General features: G+C 43.6%; 2 protein-coding genes across 6 annotated transcripts in view; one reads left to right on the top strand and one right to left on the bottom strand.

Moving 5' to 3' along the window:
• Positions 1–2826, top strand: part of pola1 (polymerase (DNA directed), alpha 1) — a 51637-nt gene extending 48811 nt beyond the window's left edge. For all 5 annotated transcript variants that reach the window (XM_030756552.1, XM_030756553.1, XM_030756554.1 and 2 more), the window contains exon 37: positions 2159–2826. In XM_030756552.1, the coding sequence (XP_030612412.1) occupies positions 2159–2295 (137 nt within the window). In that variant the 3' untranslated portion in view covers positions 2296–2826. The remainder of the gene's footprint in view (positions 1–2158) is intronic.
• Positions 2827–6823: 3997 nt separating this feature from the next.
• arxa (aristaless related homeobox a) lies at positions 6824–14451 on the bottom strand. The gene is given in 6 exon segments (XM_030756913.1): positions 6824–8814; positions 9512–9843; positions 11565–11610; positions 13023–13275; positions 13278–13586; positions 13951–14451. Coding segments are annotated over 6 exon segments (1398 nt in total). The 5' UTR covers positions 14141–14451; the 3' UTR covers positions 6824–8546.
• Positions 14452–22374: the final 7923 nt, after the last annotated feature.

The following is a 22374-nucleotide window of genomic DNA, read 5'->3' on the forward strand; positions in this document are numbered from 1 at the left end:
ATCTCCACCTCACGCTCACTCTTTAGGGGGAATCTATTTATTTGAACTGCACTCCCCACTGTGCCCCGACTTGCAGCAAGGTGTCTCCTTTCTTTCTTTTCCTCTCTGTGACTTTTAAATCATTCTTTTATCTGTTCGCCACGCAGTGATTGAGGTGGAAAAGAGAAAGGAGTGAGGAGGGGGAGAATTATTTTCTCCTACCTTTCAGAAATGATGACATGATTGCTTTCGCTTGATCATGCATCATCACCCCCCCTTCTATTCCCCAGATAAATAGACTAGTCTGCCTCTCCCTGCCTCTCTTCTCCCTTCATCCCTGTCCATCCTTGCTAACATGAGGATTATCTGGTAATAGTGGCTGCTGGTGTTAAAGTCAACCACACCATCTTCTGTTTGTGTGTCAGTGTGTGTGTGTGTTTGCACGCACATGCATATGTGATTGCTTCTTTGGCACATAGATGTCTTTAGTGACTGATATATTGTGCTTTTTAAGTGTTTAACTACCTTCGTTGTCATGTATTTTCTGTTGGGGTGTGTGTGCGTGTCTGCCTCACTGTTGATCTCTGTGTATCTAACCTTTGTTCCCTTGGGCAGTCGGGGGGCTGGTATTTATCCAGCAGCCACTAATGCAGCAGGCAGGAAGGACGAGACAGGAGATAGGGCTGTGGAGATGGCGAGGACATGACAGTCGGCCATATGGATGACTGTGTCACACTCTGTGTGTGTGTGTGCAGTGTGTGATTTAGATAAAAAGAGACATGCACACAAATACAAGTCACTCTTTTTAATTCATCAGAACAAAGTTATTTTAATCATTTCGTCATTTAAGAAGAAAAAGTACAAGTCGTTAATCTTTGATGGAATTCTACCACCAAAACAAGCACTGTGAACTCATCAGTTTGGGCTGCAGGAAGCATTGACATAAACAGTTTTCACACATGCACTGCAGCCCTCAGCTCTTAAAGGCATCGCCCACCAGAGAGCATAAATGTCCGATGTAGTCCACTCAGACATTAGCCGACTCTTAGCCTGCTTCTGCACAACTTCTGTGTTGATGTCTGGTGCGTTCACTGCTAGCAAATGTTTGTATTTCCAGTCTTGAGAATGAGTCTGGGTGCACATGAAGCACCCAGACTCCTGCTGGGTGCTACAATTGTGGAAAAAATCCTCCTGATATTGTCCAAAGTTAACATCTGAAGACGGCCACAGTCGCAGCTGCAGCTAGCTTTTTAATCATCAGTTAATATGCAAATTATTTACTCACTTTATTGTTTTATAAAATGTCAGGAAATAATAATAAAAAAATGCCCCATGCAATTTTCCACAGCCTCACTGCTCATTTACTTTAATTTGCTGCTGACACCCTCTGATTGTTGTTGTTTACAAATAAGTGGTGCTGGTGCCTAAATGAGTTTTATTACAAGCTCCGAGGACCAGAGTGTTGCAAGTAAAGTGAATAAAAGTGACGAATGGAGTGAGCCCCCCCCCACCACCACCTATAATTGAAAATGAAAAGATAAAAACACAGTGCCCATTTTCCTGCTTCTTCACCAGCTTCAGCTCACTGTTATACCTGATGTTGCTTGCTGCACTCATTGGTGTGATGCTGTGTTATTACTTGGTTTCATGATACTTCATCTACACTTGACGCTCCGTATAATATCGTAAAGTTTTGGTTGTGGTGGCCGCCCTGCCTGAGATGGTCATCTCTCTAGCCTTATTGTGGCCCACCTGGAGAGATAACGGGGGACAAAATATTGACTTGATGCTCTTGTTGGGTTTTTCTATCGATCTTATGATCCTCTGTGTGTGTGTGTGTGTGTGTGTGTGTGTGTGTGTGTGTGTGTGTGTGTCTGCCATCGACCCATCAATCCAATTCTGTGTGATCGCTCTCAGAGCCCTCAAACTGATAGCGTTACTTACAGATAGCATTGGATCTTTTAGCTCTTCACTTAAGGGTAAAATGCTCTTAAGTTTTTATCAGTAGCAAAACAAAGCCATTGTGCTCTCCATTACTCTACAGTAGGACTCTGCACAGCTTAATCCCATAGATGGAGGGCAGATGAAGTCATCCAAAAGTGAATAGTTAGGTTGAAATGCATGCATGATATTCCATTGAACTCTAACAATAACAAATCTTCTTTCTGTCCTCCCCCAGAATTTGTTAACAAGCTGGCTAAAGAAAAAGAGGTCTATCGGAGGCTAAAGGAAGTACCAGACAAAGCCTTAGCCTCCAGTGGCTACTCGGAGATTAACCTGGCCAAACTCTTCCAGGCTTTCTCATCCCTCAAGTAAAACAACACACACACCTCCAAAAGACAGCGCCGCCAAGAGGCTCCAGTGTCTGACTCAAAAAGCTGGACAGTTGCACATATAACCACAGCTGTTTTCTTTGTTTGCGGTTTCCAGGTATAGGCCTCGGTCTCTTAACCCTTATGTCATCGACCCTGCAGCTAATGGGCTTGTAATATAGCTTAAAACCCAATCACACCTTCCCCTTCTGCACGCGCACACTCTCGTTATTTGACCCCATCACCCTGGTTCTGTATGGTAAAGGGGAGCAGCAATCATATCTAAATGACAGCCTATTGTGCGTGCAGAGGGCTAGCTGTGCCCAGATGTGTGTGCGTGTGTGTGTAAAAATGACTTATCCTCAGAGCAGCCAGTATAGTCCAAAAGCAGCTAATTACCCAATGATAGTGACCCCAGCCTCTGAGACCAGTGGATGCCTGCAGCGATCGGACACTTGTTCTGATTACTACTATTCATCGTGTGTGTGTGTGTGTGTGTGTGTGTGTGTGTGTGTGTGTGTGTGTGTGTGTGTGTGTGTGTGTGTGTGTGTGTGTGTGTGTGTGTGTGTGTGTGTGTGTGTGAGTCAGCTCAGTGGATAAAAGAAAAGAGTAAAGGAGGATGTAGGGAGTGACGGGGTGAGCGAGGCCACACGCGCTGCTCCCTCCCTTTTTTGTCCCAGTATCGAACAGCTGATCTTCTTCTCCTCCACTGCTTCTGTTTAACTGATGTCATTTCATTTCTTTCACCCCCCCCCCACCCCCATGTGCAAATTGTGGTTTTTAAAGCATCTAATTTTCTATGTATCTGAGTTGTATTTCACAGGTGGGTTTATGTCCTGTTTCTTTGTAATGATCAGAATATTTTGATATTGAACGATTGTTTTTGATACTGAAACCTCAATAAAAAGGTAAATGGATAAGTTAGTCCTGTGTTTTTTGTTTTTTTTTTCTTTTGCAGAGTGGGTGGGGTAACGGAACTGGGTGGGTGGATATCCTGTTTTACTACTACACACTGTAATGCTGCTGTGATAAAACTCAAATTTATTAAATGAGGGGAAAAAAAAATTCATAACATTGGGACATCTGGGTAGCTAAATAGAGCATCCTTCAGCATCATTTCTTCACAGGACCACTGAAAGCAACAATGAATCAATCACGCTACCCAGTAATCTGTGTCCACAGCCTGATGTAGCTCATTTCTCTGTGGTACAAAGCTTTTTTTTCCTCTTCTTTTTTAGGGTCCAGATCTTCTAAATCACACAGTGAGACCCTCTGCTGCTGTAGGTTATATATAATGTTTATAATGTCGCTCCTGCATTAAACTGCAGCTAATAAACGTCCCTAATGAGTGCTAAATTAAATTATCTTAAAACTGCATAAATATTTTTGTCTTCTGAAAGAGTGCATGTGCTTTGGATTAAGAGTCACAGGCTGTAGAGGTCAAAGTTTGGAGAGATGATGGATTTAATGAAATATTTTCACAAAAAAGACCAATATGGAAAATTCTCTAAATATGTTTGTGATATAAATGTCTAACCAGGAGCTGGCAGAGGAGATAAAGCCCTCTCTAAGGACGTTTTATAAGCCTATATGTTGACATGGTAGTTTTCTTCTAGGTAATCAGTTGAGGGTGCAATATTTTAGCCAGTTAAATCCTGGTGCGTAAATCATTCCTGCTCTCTGATTGGTCCCAGTGCAAACACATGTTAAAAGGACTGAACTAGAACGTTTGACAGATGCATGTTAATCTATAGTAATGCCAGCCTGTGTGTTCTAAATACTGCCTATATTTACTCAGCTCTAACCCGTAACCCGCTGCTTCAAGTGTTTCTAGCGTTTTCCTCCAAGAATTCTCCTTTGTGTTAATACAGTCGAGGGAATTTTTTTACTCCATCCTACCGTGTGCATTTCCATAAACACTGTACGCCTCACAAATCACTTCAAACCACTGTGACTTGTGAAGGCAACCTTAAGTGGGCTGAACACTTAAACCGTGATTCACTATGCAATGGATAGAACATGCTGCGTGTGAGAGAAAGTGTCTGCATGCATTTACAGCCATAACTTTACATATTTATTAAACCATATTAGCTCTGCTACCTCTCCCTCACTAACTTTTTTTTTTTCTTTACTTTCCTCTCCGTTTAATCAACCTCATCTCACAGTAGATGTGCTCAGGCCTCCTGTTTCCCCCCCTCTCTATCAGACTGCAGGTTTTTTGAGTAAGGGCCCCCGTTTTGTCCTCCCGCTTTGGAGTAAACCAGTCAAATTAAGTCCCCTGCATTAATTTGACCCTGCTAAGCTAATAAGGTCGAACAAGTCTCTTTGTATTGTCGTGTTAAGCTTTATTGCTTGTCGTTTTGACCAGCGATGGACAAGGTAGGCTTTGATGAGGGAATTAGTCCCCTATTCTGTCCCTGTTATTCATAGCGCGGTGGAACATACAAGCACCAGAGAGGGTGTCAAAAGGAGAGCTGGTCCTATTGCAAAGTGTCTCCCTTGTTGGAGCTGAAAGGGCGGTTATGAGACGATAAACCGCTTAATACACTGAGCTAATTGGATGAGAGCAAGAGAGACGGGGGAATTAAGGGGCGATCCGAGAGGGGAGCGGAGAGCCATGGCCCTGCTATTCAGGTCTTTCATCGGGCCGGTTCTCCGCCTGGGGAGGGGGAAAGAGGGGGAGCCGTTCATCAAAGCGCCTTTTAGAGCTCCTCTCCCGGGGACTGAGTGAGGACTGATCCGGCTGAGGCTGTGGAGTGATTGGGCCTATTCTCTCGGGCAGGAACGTGATGGGAGAGACGAGGCCCGGGAGAATCCAAATCACAGACCAAATCAAGTCCAAGCAGCTTGGGGTAGGGCGGGGGGGGTTAAATGATGAAAATGGGCAGACAAGTCGGTGGGGGAACATTTTCTGGACGTTTGGATTTACCTGTGAGAGGCGGGCGGCAGCAGTAAGGCCCGATGCACTGACGCAATCCACCAGATAATGCAGATTTATCTTCTTTTTTTTTTGCTGCCAATTTGCAGGAAAACAGCTCGTGATTGGACAGCCGGTCCCATTTTTATATCAACATTCATTATCATGGTCATTCATGCAATAAGGAGCCTCCTGGCCTAATCCCAAGTGGAGGCCTGTCTTGAATGGAAGGGCACACATCCAACAAGTGTGACTTTATAAATCCAGAGCCATTGCCCTTCGACAGCATTTCAATTTTCTCGCCTTTTTGCGCTGCAAAGAAAGTTTAAGCCTCGCTCCCAGCGGGTCATCCGCCTCCTGGCATTCCCCTGATATTAGGGACAAATTGGTTTGCCATTCATTAGTTATATTCACAATAAGATTAAAACTCTCCGGGACAATCTCATCAAAACCCTATACAGGGGGAAAAAACCCACACACGCTTCACTGAGCTTGAGCAAAAGAATGGGAATTTTAAAAAACATGGCGCTCTCACACATCGTGGATGGTGGTTTGGGCACATAGGAGAAAATTGGTTTTTATCTTTTTCTTCTCCCTTTTTGCATTATGCTCCAAGGAGCAGCTGGGTGACTTTGTCTGAGGCTGTGTTGGGATAAATTTAGATACATCTTCCCATCAGTCTCCTACCGGATCTGATTCCTGCATGTTTGGAGTAAATTGAGTGATTAACAGGTATAGGAACCATAAAGCAAGAGCACCGAAGGGGGATAAGGAGAGCACAGATCCACACAATAAAAACAGGGGCTACATTAATCCGCAGGGTAATTTCATGCGATTTGGTCGGGCACCGAGGAGAATAACCATTGATTGCTATAATAGTCCCGCATCAGTATAGTGAAATCCAATGGAGAGAGGGGGATTGAGGGGAATTAACTCTACGAGGTTGTGTGTGTGAAAGCCGTTTGATGAAGTGGTTTGTTACTTCATTAATGACAAAGGGGACTCGCTTCCATCGAGACGGCATTACAGATGTTAAGACCAATTTAGCGCCTTTAAAGGGTTTTAAAGGAAGTTTTGTGACGGGCCCCCCAAGATAAAGTGGGCGATCTAATTGAAAACCCCTCTCCTTTGTCGCGCGTTTCACATGTTGGGGATTAAGCTCATGAATATATGGTCAGTATTTTGTCAACTCCACTGAAGAGGATAGACGCACGCAGCGCGCCGGATTAAACACCTCATGGATTTTGGCTTCTGCAGGTGGAGCTGCATCTCCATAAATTCCTCTTCTTTGTTTCAGCTGGCCTGCAGGCATGGTGAACACCAGGCAACCTGTTAGTGAAGCTGGATGGATATTTATCTTACATTCCAACATTGCTCTCTAATAGCATCAATGGCATCAATTAAAAAAATAATGTATATATATTCAATGTAAGACAGAAAGCGCTTTTTTCATAACACATTTTATTAATAGTTCTATAATATTCTGTTTCGCATTATTTCATTATTTAATTTTCCTGGTTTAGACCTATGTGAGTCCTAAAGGAATCTGAAATAATAAACGATAACAAATTTTACCAATGTAATTTATTCAAATTAGTTATATTAAACCAGGAAACTTACAATCACTTAATATAATAAGAAGAAGAGAAAAAAAACGTCCTTCACTCATTTCCTTAGGGGGAAAGGTTTTGACATAAATAATTATCTAAAAACCTAATAATTCATAAACACGGGTGGAATTCTACACAGGGCGACATTCATTAAACACTACACCGAGTGCAAAGGATCAAAACACGGTCTCTTGAAATATACACGACCTTGTTTTGAAAATCTTTTTTTTTTTTTGTACTCCCACCCACCTCTTTTTTTTTTTTTTTTTTTTTTTTTTTACACAATATGTACAGTTTTCTCTCACACAGTCAGGTCATTAAAGAAACACCTCAGATCTCAACGCTGCTCGCGTGCCCTGCAGTCAGACCCAGCGGAAATGCCACTGCTGCGATAATCAGACAGGGAGGAGAAAATTGCCGTAAATTTACAGAAATTTCGCGCTGACGTGGACTCAAACCACCTTAAATCACACTGAATTGATACAGGGATTTAAAAATATAGGCCTATCTATCTATCTATATATCTATATATATGTATATGTGAATGTGAGGGCTGAGTGTGACTGTCGGATAGGCGAGCAGTGGAGAGGAGAAGGCTATGGAAGGTCTATGGACAGTTTTCCTTTGGTTCAGGGTGGACCTCCTCCAACACGCCTTTGTTATAGATGCAGACCTGCTCAGCCCACATCAATGCATACAGATTAAGCAGTGTTAATGTCGAGCACTCGCGTTGTCCACATTTGAAGTAGCACAAGATTTCTTTCTAAAAGTCTGGGTTCCCCTGCGGTTCTCCAGCTCTCACTGCGTGCGTGTGTGCGTGCGTGTGTGCGTGCGTGTGTGTGTGTTAAAGAGAGAGAGAGAGAGAGCCTAAAGACAGTCCAGTTAAAAGAAAAAGTGTTTTCAAAATAAGTGAATGCAGAGAAGCATAATTATAAAAATGCACAGAAACGGTGGATTAAAAACGCAGAGTTAGTGTCATACACATTATGTTATTTTAATTATGAACAGAATTTATTAGATTAAAATGGATTACAATGAGTGGAAATAGTTGTAAACATTTTTGTTAACTTTCAAAAGTATTGTGGGGGAAGTTTTAAATTTCTAATTAAATTGTAGTTTTATATTACAATAAAATAATGTAAGGGCCTCTGAAATGTAGCAAAGTGAAGTAGAAATACTCAACTAATTACTTACTTAGGTACATTATTTTGGTAAATTAACTGCCACATTCCTCCACTGGTGATATGTTTATTTATTTTTATTTATTTATATTTTTGTATACATATGGTATATAAATGAGCCCTGTTCATGTATAATATATTGTGAAATAATCAAGAAATAATTTTAAAAATGAGTTCTTTTAAACTGCATCTTAAAATATTCTAATTGCTCTTTCAGTGGAAAAAAAATATGTAATTTAGTGGACTGTCTTTCAGAAAAGTGTGTATGGAGTGTAAAGCAATGTTATAATAGCTGCAATTACCACACACACACACAAACACACACCTTATTAAACCAGTGCTCCTTTAAATTTGGTCGTGCTTTTTTGGGGGGGTGGGGCTGGGGGGGTGAGGTAACAGGGACAGTTTAAAATGGGAGGTGGGGGTAACATCAGGACTTCAGCCTCCAGAGATATGAATGAGGTGTTTGGGGGCATTTTGGGTGGGTGGGTATCATGGAATGGGACATAAGCCCAGGACGGAGAGGTCTAGAGCTGGTGTGGAGTGTTCAGCACACCTCCTTCCCTGCGGCTCCGGTGGGCAGGATGTTTAGTTGGGTGAGCTGAGCTGAGTGTTCCTTGGCCTTGAGGCGCAGCGCGGCGATACTGGAGGCCCTGCGGTCTGCTGCGGCTGAAGAAGGAGTAGTGGAGGAAGAGGAGGATGGGTCAGGGAGGACGGGGCCCGTGTGGGAGGGGTTCTCTACAGGAGGTGCGGGCTGACGGAGAAGAGCTGCAGCGGTGGAAGCACTGGTCAGAGGACCGATACTGGAGAAGAGCCTGAAAGAAGACCAAAATGCAGCCGCCTACATGTAGCATTTTAAATTAAAACCATATTCAAGTGTAATTTATGCATTTCACTGTCTGTCTGCTTCCTACATCAGAGTGCAGCGTGACCCAAAATGCTGTCTGTGTGATGACATAGAAAGCGGAACAGCATTGCCTGTTAATTAAGGTTCTTAAACCTCCTCCTTGGAGAGATTTATGTCATCTAATGCATGCTGATTTCCTTAATATAAAAGATAAATGGAAAGTATAATGCTGTATAATGGAGAAGGTAACTGTGGCATATGGAGAGTATCATGTCACCCCTCCTCACAGCTTGTCTTGCACAATCACACGTTCTGTTAATTTATTAAGGTGTTTGACAGAGTGATTACATGCCACTGTGAATGGTTAACAGTATAACATATTTGTAATCAGACACTGAGATAAACAGTGAGGGAGTGTGACTGAGGATTAGTGTAAACATCAGTCATTAGAGTTACATGATGTGCCGAGAGTTTATTTTAAGCTCAGTTGCTGTTCTCCATTTTTCCGTGCACGTGTCTGCCTCTGAAATAGTTGTCATTTACTGTAAAATGCACGAAGGTCATTTTTTTATTGGCGGTCAGGAGCAAAGTTCAACAAGTGCAGAGATTTGTAGAAAAGAACCCATATTAGATCCAAGGGAGGTCTGTGCATCAGTCCAGCTTACCTGCCAAAAGTGGGTCCAATAAAGGCAGGGTGGCGAAACATAGCGGCTGTGCCCAGGAAAGTGCCCAGGCCGAGTGGGGTTGCCAAGGGTGGGCCAGAGCCGTTGTGAGGCGGTGGAGCCAGGCCGGGGAAGGCTGCAGCTGCAGCTGCGGCAGCCGTCCATGCAGACTCCAGGGCTGGATGCGGGTGAGGAGGGAAGGGCCCTCCCTCTAGGTAGTGGCTGAGAGGATGGCCCGCTGCAAGAGGCCCTGGGAATGGCAGGCCTGACGGGTGGGCCTGCACCCCGGCCTTCTCACGCTTCCTCCACTTGGCCCTGCGGTTCTGAAACCACACCTGAGGGCAGAAAAAGATGACACACAGATTAATATCAGTTTTTCCCACATTAGAAGCAAGATGACAGATACAACAGAAGATAAATTATAGTTCTATACCATTAAGTGGTAAAAGAGGTAGAAACAAAAATAGCAAAAGAATAATCTAAATGGTTCCTTTTTCTACATAGAGGCAGGAAAAGGAAATGCTCAAAAGCTAAACCTAGTTGTAATCCAGGTTAAAACTACATCTATAACTATCCCTTCTTACTTCACAGCAATGTTGCACTCTAATTAACATAATCTCTATTGAATGTTGTGTCAGTGTAGTCTAATAGTTGTCTAGTTCAGATGGTGGCCAACAGGCGGAAAGTCACCGGTAATTACATGCAAGGTAAACCCTGCCGCTCACGGTCCCTTAAATCTACTTTCTGTCTAATTAAACCCTCCTCCCTTTAGACGGGCTTCGGGGTGGAGAGAGATAATTAAGAGCGGTGTTAACAAAAGATCCAGAAAATTACCGCTGAACTGGCTCCAATAACAATTAATGCGCTTTAAATTAAATTCTTAAGAGACGTCGAACGAGTGACTTCCATCCAAGAGAGTATTTAACTTTCCCACGCATCCACTGTTGCCCAGTTTGCACTGCAGAAGCACGGGGCTCTCACAATGAGCAAAATGTCAACATGTGGAAAGTGACTGAACAGAGCGGGCTTGAGCGACAGGGACTGCGTACACACACGCTCTCTCTCTCTCACACACACACACACACACACACACGGACGCATTATTCCCAGAGGGCTGTTTAGCATTACACAGCCCCTCGGGAATTTATGAGTTTTTATCACCTCCTGATGGCGCCCGTTAAGTGATTTGTTCACCTACGGCCCCTAAAGAGACATCTGTTGTTTTACCTTCGGCCATAACATCTCGGAGCTTCCACCGTGTTTGAACTGTCTCTCTGGTTATGAGCCCGGGCTTTCGACATGCAAGCCACGCTTTCAGAGCAAAGTGAGGAGGGAGGGAGGGAGGGAGAGAGAGGGAGGCATGGATGGATGCATGGAGAGAGTGGGATGGGGGGCGGGAGGGGGGGGCAAACACCTTTAATGGTCTCTCATTCGCTCCCAAGTGCAAAGCATCGGATCAATGCGGGTCTATTGCAATCACATAATGGGAAATCAAATAGCATTATCCCTCCCCTCTTTCTCTCCCTCCCATCTCTCCTCTCAATCCTCACATCTTTTTGCCCTCACACACACACACACACACACACACACACACACACACACACACACACACACACACACACACACACACACACACACACCTCGGCCTCGCCCCCTATCTGTCCCCTCAGATGGGAATTCAAACACCAAGAATACAGACAGTGTTTGCTCCTGCACTAAGTATGCTTTTTATGAATCGCCAGCCTCCGCTTAATAGCCACTAAAACGTCCCCTGTTCGCGTGTAATAACATTCAATAACAGGAAGGACCTTCCCCGCACAGCGACTGGGGCCATTTAACACATTTTACTGTAATAAATTATTGCCTCAAATTGGCCCGTAATCGTTGATCCTCAATCAGTGACGCATATCACCGGTTATTATCCAGCGCGGCATATCGGAGACATTTTACAGAGGATAGATAAAACACCAGAGGATGCTGCTTTTCCTCCCCCTTGTATTTGATTTACAAGTCAGCCTTCTCTTTTCAGATAAAAGATAAACATGGAGCCACTTACTTGAACGCGGGCCTCGGTGAGATCCAGGCGCATTGCGAGCTCTTCTCTGAAAAGAATAACAAAGACAGAAAGAGGAAGGGAGAAAAGGGAGAGAGACAGTAAGAAAAGATTCAAGGTTACAGGCCACCATTTGGAAGCAACGCAGAATTGCTGTTTTGTCCCCTCCTGTTGTTCACTGTCAACAATAGACGACCAAAATAGGCTTGATTTTTTTCCCTCTTCCCCGGCATGAACTGCAGAAAGACGCCATAGCCATATTCTATTTTCCCTGTCACGGATGGAAAGAAATAGGCCTAGTGATTGTTAGATTTTCCTTAGCCAAGGCCTGTCACCGTAACAACATAATGGTTGAAATAATGACATCTAAACTAGCCTGCCACAAAGCAATTGACGCTCCCTTCAGCTTCAAGATGGGCTCGCAGTCCAAATTAGACCTACAAGTCACCTTAAAGTAAATCGATTGAAAAAAAATATGAATAATCCCAAATGGGAAAATTGGAAAAATTAATTTTTCGTGTCTTGATGTTTCAGAGGAAACCAACAGCAATCATAAAAGTGTCAATTCAACAGAAGAGGAATGTGATTTTTTTTTTTTTTTATTGGGCTATTTTATTTGGTTTTGGTCCAAACTAAAAAAAAAAAAGATCCCAAAAAACAATTTAAATAAAATTCAACTTTGGGGGGAAAAAAAGCAAAAATATCAGGTTGTAAAGCTCTGCGTTTCTTTCAGTGTGTGTGTGTGTGTGTCTGAACAAAGTGCGCGTACACTTGCCCTTGGGTTTGAGGTTAGGCCCTAACTTTTAGCGCAGTATCATGTCCAGCAGGTAACCTGAGCTGCTCCACTTAATTATTCCTCCACGCAGGAACACTGTATAGGACTGCATGGGTTTTAAAAAAAGGCTTCCTGTTAGCACTTACAGGCCCATTGTGTTCACTTATTTAAAGCACGGATTTAGTGTGGGGTATTTTATGAGCTGTGATCCGCACAGTGTCCTGTTACAGACGCGTGGAATTACTGGGACCGTTTCTGAAAAAAATTTTTATGAGCTAGGGGATGTGTTTATTTAAAAATAAATGCAATTAATTATCACCTTCAGTCATGGAATTATTAAAGAACATATTGCATATTTAAACGCTTTATGCGTGTTTATTTAAATCTTAAATCTTAGATATTATTATTATTATTATTATTATTATTATTATTATTATTATTATTATTATGTATTGTGGGGCAACACAGTTATAGATATAGATATTTTATATGGCAATTAAAATTTGATTTGATAGGCCTACAGTCGTCGCCTTTTAATTTGTAAAGGAGTAATGCAGAATAACTGAACAGCTAATAATAGATTTTTTTTTTATAGGTAAAATTTTAGAACAAAAAAAACAAACAAAAACCAAAAAAATATATATTTTTTTCCAGACACTTCTCTTTCAAGTTTTCATTTCTCTGACCTGGTGAAGACGTCGGGGTAGTGCGTCTTCTGGAACGCTCTCTCCAGCTCCTCCAGCTGGTAACTGGTGAAGGTAGTCCTGTATCTTCTCTGCTTCCGTTTCAGCATCCCTTCCTCTGAGTCACTGCCCGCCGACAGACACACGCTGTCCTCCCCGTCCCTCACGTCCCCATCCCCGGCGTTCAAGCTCTCCCTTTCTTCGTCCTTCGGAGATAGCGCCACCGCGTCCCCGCAGCCCTCTTCCTCCTTCCCGCGTCCTCCTCGAATTTCAACGGACCGAGCTCCACCAGTCCCATGCTGCCGTCCTCCGAGGCCTCTCCGGGGCTCTGATCGCCCTCTCCCCGGCTCAGTGACGCGTTCTCTCGGTAGGACTTGCTGCGGCTGATGCTCACCTGTGGCGCCTGGCTGATTTTGAGATTCTCGCTGGCTTGCTCCAGGAGGAGCCTTTCCCTGTCCAGCTTTTCTGCGTGCTCATGGAGGTACTTCCCACCAGGTCCGTACAGTCGGCGCAGCTTAGGAGGCAGGTGCATGTCAGCGCTGAGAGAAAGAGGTTCTTTCGTTGGCCCTGAGAAAGAAGCAGGTGAAGGATGTCAAAATAATGAATAACAAAATGGCACTAAATAGGCAGCTCATTTTTCTTCAAGGAGCAAATAAAGTTTAATATTTTCCCACGCATGTAAATGACCGGTTTAGTCGAGGAAACACCAAAAAGAGATTATTCAGGATAAAACGGGCTCACCTACAAGCGTCACTAAAGCAACTCCTGTAGACGATTTTCCTACAGACTTTAGGTCTAAATTAGTTTGCTTATTACACGTTTGTCCCCTTACAATATTGCCAAATAACCAGTTTAAGCTACCTTGCCAATTTTCACTTTAAAACAAGAACAATACTGTGAATGCTTGCAGCATTCACAGTAATAAACTTACCGTCGGCGGTCTTGTCGAGTTCCACTCTGCCGGGCAGACCCGTCAAACTTTGAGCCCCTATCAGTCTGACCTTACAGGGACTCCTGCGGCCCAGAATGCTGTCTATGCAGTAAGAGGAGAGCAGTGTCGGGGATTTACTGCTCTTCCTCTCACCCCGGTTGTGGATATCTTCCTCAAACTGACCGCTCATGTCGACGCTTCGGTTCGTCTTTTGGTAACGCCTGTCAGTCTCCCACTCTCTTCCTCTCTCCCCTTTCTCTCTCGGGGTCCGGCGATCTTCTTTTTTTCTCCTGTCCTCTTAGGCCGGTGTGTCTGCTTACCGGGACCGCTCACTCCTCCCTCCTTCTCCTCTCTCCCCTCTGTCACTCCTCTGTCACACTCCCAGCTAATGACAGACAGCGGTTTGGCTGCCTCGCCCTGCGCTCCGGGTCTGCCAGGCGCTTCTCCGCTCCGCGCGCTCGCTCAGCATAGGCTACGTGTGGGCTGTTACTGCGCGCTTGATTGGCTCGTATGTGTGTATGTGGGGAGAGAGACAGCGCGCAGCTGCTTTATATATTTTACGATTAAAGTTAATTTGAGGGAGAGGCATCAAAACCCGACATGGACTTTTCCGTTCCTCCGCGGAACGAACTCAAGCGGCTGAAGCTGCAAAAGCCAGAGCACCTAAAAAGCGGCTTCTCCTGCTTGTTGGTGTAAATGTTCTCTAACAGTTTTACTCACAGTAATATACCAGTGATATAGCCTGATTTAATAAAACGAGTATGTTTTGCATGAGCAAAGGTTTGCTGACAGGCTAACAAGGGCAACAATGTCACCAGCACAATGAGTTTTGGAGAAAAGTACTGCACATGCATGGCACAGTTTCACAATTTCACAAGCTTTTTTTTTTGGCTGCATATGTTACGTTTCAAAATAAAAGCACACATAAATGATAAAATTAATGATACCTGAATTTCTTTTAGCTGATATTGTTGGTTTACTGGCGCAGGCTGACTGGGTATCTGAATAAAACAGTCATCTGCCCTGCCAGACTTAGAAAGGCCTACTAACAGCTAGCCTATTTGCTATGTAGATTATATTCTTATTGTATATTACTACATTAATAAAATATGCTACTAACAGAATAATTAGTCATAAAAGGCAGAGGGCGGTAATAGAAATGTTTATAATTAACTCTTTCATAGGGCCCATTGCGACTGATTTTATTTTCTTCTAATGATGTATAGATATTACAAATTAACAACAGCAATAGCATAATAATAATAATAATAATAATAATAATGAATAGGTTTTTTCCCTAGTATTTATTATTACTGTTCCACTTTAATGTACTGTTGGGACCATGTTGTAGGCGACATCGTTTTCCTCTCTTTCTGTCTATATTTTTCAAGCACATGGCTTGAATCCTTGTGCCAACATGAAAACAAATCTGGCGCGGAGTTTGTGTTTAAACCACAGCACCTGCGAGTGCCATGTCACAGACTGAGTCACATAGAAATCTAAAATATCAACACATGGATCAGAATTTTGTAGCTTTTAAAAATAACATTTTATTTTGATAGAACTGTAAGCATTAATGCGGTTAATATGATTATCTATCTATCTATCTATCTATCTATCTATCTATCTATCTATCTATCTATCTATCTATCTATCTATCTATCTATCTATCTATCTATCTATCTATCTATCTATCTATCTCTTACTCTGTCTGTCTTCAATTGCCTGCTCTCTGCTGGAGTTGGGGGATTGACTTAAAAAGTGAGGGTGGCGCGCGGTGATGAGACGCCACACGGGGAGCCGGGATGGCACGCAGGGACTCCGCTGTGGAGAGGGGGAGAGATGGAGAGATGGATCGAGAATGTAATTTTAAATGAAAGTCTATTTAAACCCGCTGTGAATGGCATGACCCCTATCCTCGCCTCAGAGCCCATCACTGTTAAAAGGATCATTTTCAGAATTCAATCCAAAAACTTCAGCAAGCTGCAATTTACTCTCTCTCTCTCTCTCTCTTCTCTCTCTCTCTCTCTCTCTCTCTCTCTCTCTCTCTCTCTCTCCTCTCTCTCTCTCTCTCTCTCTCTCCTCTCTCTCTCTCTCTCTCTCTCTCTCTCCCCCTCGGTTATGTATCTGCCCAGCTAGAGCTTCGCAGCAGACGAAAATAACAATAAAATATATGTCCAAGATTGCACAAGTTGTTCTTTTTCTCCCCCTCTCTTTTATCTATTTTTAAGTCAGAGCTTTATGGCCTTTTTGTGATTGGAATTGGAATAAGAGCGCAATTGATCTCTGAAAAGTTAAGTTAAGGTGGAGGTCGCTTAGTATCAGAAGAGGTAAACCCACCTAACTCAGTTTTCATCTTTCTCTCTTTTCCCCCCATTTAAGAGCCGCAGAAAAAGTTAACATAGGTGCTTTCATAGAAGTGTCGGTACCAGAGTAACATAAGAAGAAAGGTAACGCTTTTCTGATAATATTAACCTTTCGTGCTGCACATTTCCTCTAAGGCCTGTTAGATCGGTGATATGAGACAGCACAAAGACAACAGTCAATATCTTATTGTCATCCGCGTTTATAAAACATGCAGTTCTGCGCGCTGTCACCTCACGGATGGTGTCACATTTAATCTATCTGCAACTTTTTGCGGTGTCACAAACTTCCGAGCTTGTTTATTTGCACGCAAATCAATGTAATGAGTGTAATAACAATATAAAATGTTATGCCTTTTCCCTGCGCGGTCACAAACAGACGTGCGTAATACAGACGGGTATTTAGAGTCGCTCTGTAATTTGGGGGCCACAATTTGATTCATTTATCCGCACACTGTTATTAACCCTGTGGAAAAAGAGATGTCAGCCGCCATTTCAGCCAGCAGGACATCCGCGCTTTGTTTAAATGCACTAATTACGCGCATACATTAGAGGGGACGGAATAGCCTGAGCGTAATTTTCACATTTTCAGTTTTCCGTCTGTTTGACGTGCAGGTGAAGAGATGGCGGAAAGAGGCCGCCTTCAGTTTCAGCATCACCTCACCACCGCCTGCCCCCTCCCCCCTTGTATTTTCATAACATCCTAACTTGATAACATCCAAGGGGAAACATCGGTTTGTGCGCTTTTCCGTTCGTTTAACGGGCACATACAGTGGCTGCGCCGCTGTGTATTAGACCCTGGAAGTCCAGAGGTCCTTTTCCTCTTAATATATTCAATCATTAGGAAGATTCCTCTAATGAAGGCCAGTGTAACAGAAGTATTTAATAGTGCATGCATTTTAATAGCGTGCGGTGGCGCGTGGTGCCTCGGCCTTTTTGCAGCTCGTGCCTTGTCCTCTCTGAAAGGCCAGAGATGTGATACTAATAAGTCCATTTAGGTCCAGCAGGCTGTGGTGCGCCTAGCAGGTCATTCAACTGGCGCCATCTTCTGGACGGCATAGCAAACTGCTCACACACAGGTGAGAGTCACTTCATATATTGACGCTCCTGTTCTGTCCACATCGCACCGTCCATCTGGAACTGCGCTTTCCTACTCCGTCTTTGCTACTGTCTGTATTGCCAGTTTCACCACCCACGCATACGCGTGGTCCTTCCTGGATTAAATTTAATAAAAGCTGAAACCTCCACCCACCTTTGGGAGACAGGTCAGCACACGAGACATTTCATACTATTTTATCCTAATTTGCAGTCGTTTTTCTCTTATCCCTCAAGTTTGCCTCTGCTTTGCATCGCCATGTTGCACCAACTGTCCTTGGTGACGACGGCTCATCCTCCATCCATCCTTGCGCTCTGACATAATTGGACACTTGCTCTGCTTGAGAGGCCAAGCAGGATAAGAAGGAGAGAGGGAGCGAGTGTGTGTTGGAAGAGGAGGGAGGCTTTTAAGGCGCGCGTAAGCAAAGTTAATTAGCGGTTATTAACAGCCCGCATAATGAGAGCGAGAGGGAGTCAATTTAATGACTTTGTTAGCGCGAGTTCAGAGCGACAGGCGATGATCGAAACAACAAAGGCGAGCGCGCACGCAGCCATCATCCGTAATTTCCAGCGGTAATGCGGTCTGATCAGAAACAAAGGGTTCTAATTTCGTTCAACTGACTCGATAATTTGTCCTTATGTAAGGAAAATAATTAATGACTTAATGCTTCAACAGAAGTAGCTTTCTTTGGGGGGGATTTTGGAGGCCTAGTTTGCTGGAGGTGGTAAGGAAATCAATTTCCAGACCCATAATTATTTACATCACGAATTTAAAACGTGGACGTGTGCCTTTGCTCCCGGTTAGTGTGCAGACGAGGGAGAGTCTATTAGGAGAGGAGAGAAGGAGTTCCACGTCTCCTTCTCTCAAGCAAATTATGTATGGCAACAAATGGGCCACTTGTTATAATGTAGTATAATAGATTTTGACATTAGAACAAAAAGCAAACCAAGAAGAATATGGACGGCATGTAGTTTGGTAAACCATTAAATGTAATAATAAGTATTTAATGTCGGCCAGGAGTCCAGATTTGAAGGGTTTGGTGGCAGATGATACCTGGCTGCATCCACGGCTGTATGCCCCCCCCCCCCCCCCCCCCCCAAATGTGCAGGTTATTGTGGCTACCGCCTCGCAAATCATCCAAGTGTCTGCATGCGCGTCTTTACGCATGATTTCATCATTCCACAGATGGGTTGAGTCGGAGGAAAGATGCGAGCGCTATTATCGATTGAGGGAACATGAGCCGCCTGCGGGCCACTCTTGGATTCATGGCAGGTGGATAGGTCACCCACACGAGAGCGGCAATTTCACGGCCCCCATTGTCTCCACTGATTACTACTTTGATCACAGGAATCAAGAGCCCGAGACTCTCGTAAACCTCCAGCGTGGTCCAGGAGCTCGTGAGCTGAAGAGGTCATCGTGCTTCATCGTCACCATAACCGTCAACATCATCATCCTCATCATCACCACTAGTTGACCATACAAACCTGGGGCGCTGTGTGTTTTCACAGGCGCGTTGCCCTTTTATTGATTGCGTGCCTTAATTTTAATTCGATTGCGCGAGTGTCAAAAATTCCGCAAGAATCATCCTAGTAATGAGATAATCAAAGTAATATATGCAAATCAGTTATGTTGCCAGCTTATCAAAACCGGAGTGCCCCCCCTTGAGTCTGAAGAAGTCCATTTATTCAGTTAGTGGCAATACCTTGCGCAAATGGCGCGATGCAAATGACAGTTGATTAGACTAAATTAAGAACCTCGTTTCTCCCTGACCTTGTCTGAGTTTTATGTAAATTCTTTTTTTTCTCGCTTTAATGTGATAAAAGTGCATTTTTAAACCTTGGCCTTTGTAAATCTGAACAATATTTTCCATGAGAGAAACAATGGTCAGCCTCACATAACTCAGTGTTTCAGTAGCTTGGATGATTCCCTGACTGCCTCTTTTGTGTCTCTCTTGCTGTCTGTCACAAATCTCAGTATACCTTGACCCCGGTGCAACTCCCACAGTGACAGAAAGTGTGCCATGATAACTTCCTTGCTGTGGGGGAGTGCGCCTTGAAGATGGACTAGGTGTGGGTGCATCTGAGTGTGTCTCCATGTGTGTGTCTGTATGTGTTTACACGATTATGTGTACTCATGTGTGTACCATAACATATTGTCTAAGGAGACAGAGAGAGTGCAGTTGAGACTTCCTCTCTGTGGGGTGTGTGGGGCCTGTAGATGGGAAAGGAATAAATCCAATATAGATTGCAGGGCTGCGCTGCCTCCCGCTGGGGACCCTCAGACTTGCAGGCCAGGATCGAAGTGCTTTTCTCCACCTAAATTGGCCCGAGAGGCCGCAGGAGCAGCCGAGCTACACCCCCAGCACTGGGACTGCCTACGACCTAATGATGGTGCTGGGGACAGACACAGATATACTCATGTATACACACAGACAGAGATGTACACATCTGTACGTACACACAAGGAAACTCACACACAATCATTCCCAGATTGATATAACATCAGTCACACTCTTGCACCAGTCAAACACACACTTTGAGAAGAAAACCACACAGATATAAACACACCCTCCTCGTTCTCTGATGTTGAACACACTCATTCCTTGTCCAAAGACCATTCACCTCAAGTCTTCCTCTTCACATCTTAGGCCACCCCTCAAACCTACCTCAGCTAAACTGCAGATTTAGAGGAGGCATCCACACTACCTGTCCACACACTCCAGAGAGGGAGGAGTGAATAGTATAACTGGCACCACAGCAAGTGCCTGGACTGATATGCACTGCTGCCTTTTGGTTCCCCTACAAGGAAAACACCACCGGCTCCCCAATGCCATTACACTTCCTGCCAAACATCCCGGGACTGTCATTTTGGTTCTGTCCAGGGAGCTAATTCTATTTGTGATGATGTGCTGCTGGGAAGGGTCCAGAAACAGTGTGACAGAATGTCCTGCAGGTGGACATTTGTGGCTCAGTAAGTCTCTGTACCTATGAACTACATAGCTCATTTCGAGAGAAGAGCTGGAAGACATTATGGAAGACCTCCTGGTTTTTACAGATACAGTCACATTTCTGCATTTTATAATCCATTTTACATCACTTTTCTTCTCATGGGAAGATAGTGTCATCTTTCTAAATAGATTACTGTAAAATGCTGATTGTAGCTATCTCACCGGCTCACTAACACTTCAGTGTCTTGCTGGCTGTCTCTCTGTGGCAGAGAGTGCACTTATTACAAAACCAGTGCAGTTAAAAAGGAGATTCTGTGTTTTTAAACTATTTTGTAGTTAATGGAAATGTAAGAAGTTAGAGATACGCTATACCTTTTACTCTGTAGGGCAAGGCAGAGCGTTCCCATCATGTAATACTCTGCTATATAGCCACTAATCTCCTATTTTTTGCTCATTCTAACTTGTGTTTGCGCTGCCATCTTGTATCTTTTCTGTCCCTTTTGTCTTCTCTGCTATTTTCCACTTTGTATTTTCTCCCTTTCAGCTCGCTCACGCCTCTCTTGTCTCTTGATGCTGACACATCTTTTACCCTGTTGTCTTCAATAGTCCACTTGTGCCTTTGCTATGGAGCATTTCATTCAGTTATCCCTGCCTAAATCCAACTATTTCTTGCATCTCTCTCTTTTTTTTAAATTTAATAACTCATCTATGCCCTTGCAGAAAGCACATTTTGAGTTTGTGTGTGCGTACGTGGTTGTGTGTGTGGTACATACACAGAGAGGATGCATACTAAATACCTTTAATGCAAAGATGAGTACATGCAGTACACAAACATAGGCCAGAATCACATACACAACAAAATCCTTTTGACATCAATAATTGGTAAATCCTCTGATTAACTTGTAAGAATTGTCCTTAGAGTGCTTAAGTAATTGTGTTTGTGTGTGTCCTTTTTTTTATTGCATGCACCCCCTCTCTTTAAAGCACATCTTTATAACCAAGCAATTCCAAAGCAATTTTCTCTGTGGGAGGAGAGTGTAATTTTCTATTCTGTGACACTGTGATGTGTAAGAAACTGGGAGCTGGCGCTAAAAGGTGTCTGTAGTGTGTGTCTTGGTGTGGGTGTGAGCCGCTTTAATGGCCAACGCGGGGCGGGTGGCGGTGGTGGTGAGCGGGTGCATGTCAGGAAGGCCATCATTTAATGACTCCCAAATAGTGCCCTCCTCGTTAGAGCTATCGTCCTGGAAACGCGAGGCTGTGAACCACGAGAGCGCCACACGCTGCAACAGTCTTTTATCTTCATATTAAACCATTTGCATAACATTACCACGATAGATAAGATTCAGGAGATACTCAACCTACTCAGGGAGAGACAGAGAGAGAGTAGACACAGGAGCCACAGAGAGGGTATACTACACGTCCTTGCAAATCTAATCAGCGTTAAATGGAGCTGTCAAATGCGTGTGTGTGTCTGTGAGTGTGTGTTTGCTACTGGAAGGCTCATGTCAGGAGTCATTTAACATTAAAACGCAACAGTATATAACAGGGCTGTAATTACAAAATGCAAGAATCCAGATGTGACATCTAAATACAGCAGTCATTTACCACTGATACACAAAATGACACCAAATGGTAACAATTCAGACGGCGCGTGCACTTATATGTCCTTCACAAAGTTGAGTTTTAATGTTTTCTTTTTCTTAATGTGTCGAGCAAATTGTATTTGTGGCAGCAGCTCTACAGAACACAAAGAAGCAGCTAATTAGAACAAATTACATTACTAGCATTTTCTAAATTGCTGACATCATTTGCATTGATGGTTGCATTTTGTGCAATATCAGCAGACTAACAAAAGGCTGTATTTTGTGGGGTTTTTATAGGCACGTCGAGCTTTACTGTATAAAGTGGATGGCTCTGTTCTGAGCAGTATCAGATCTGCAGCTGCTGAAAGAAGAAAAGATTTAGAAAGAGCAGGAAAATGTACAAGCACACTCTAATTAGTTGTTGCTACTTGCCAC

The sequence above is a fragment of the Archocentrus centrarchus genome, chromosome 20 (genome assembly GCF_007364275.1).
Source record: "Archocentrus centrarchus isolate MPI-CPG fArcCen1 chromosome 20, fArcCen1, whole genome shotgun sequence".
NCBI classification, from domain to species: domain Eukaryota; kingdom Metazoa; phylum Chordata; class Actinopteri; order Cichliformes; family Cichlidae; genus Archocentrus; species Archocentrus centrarchus.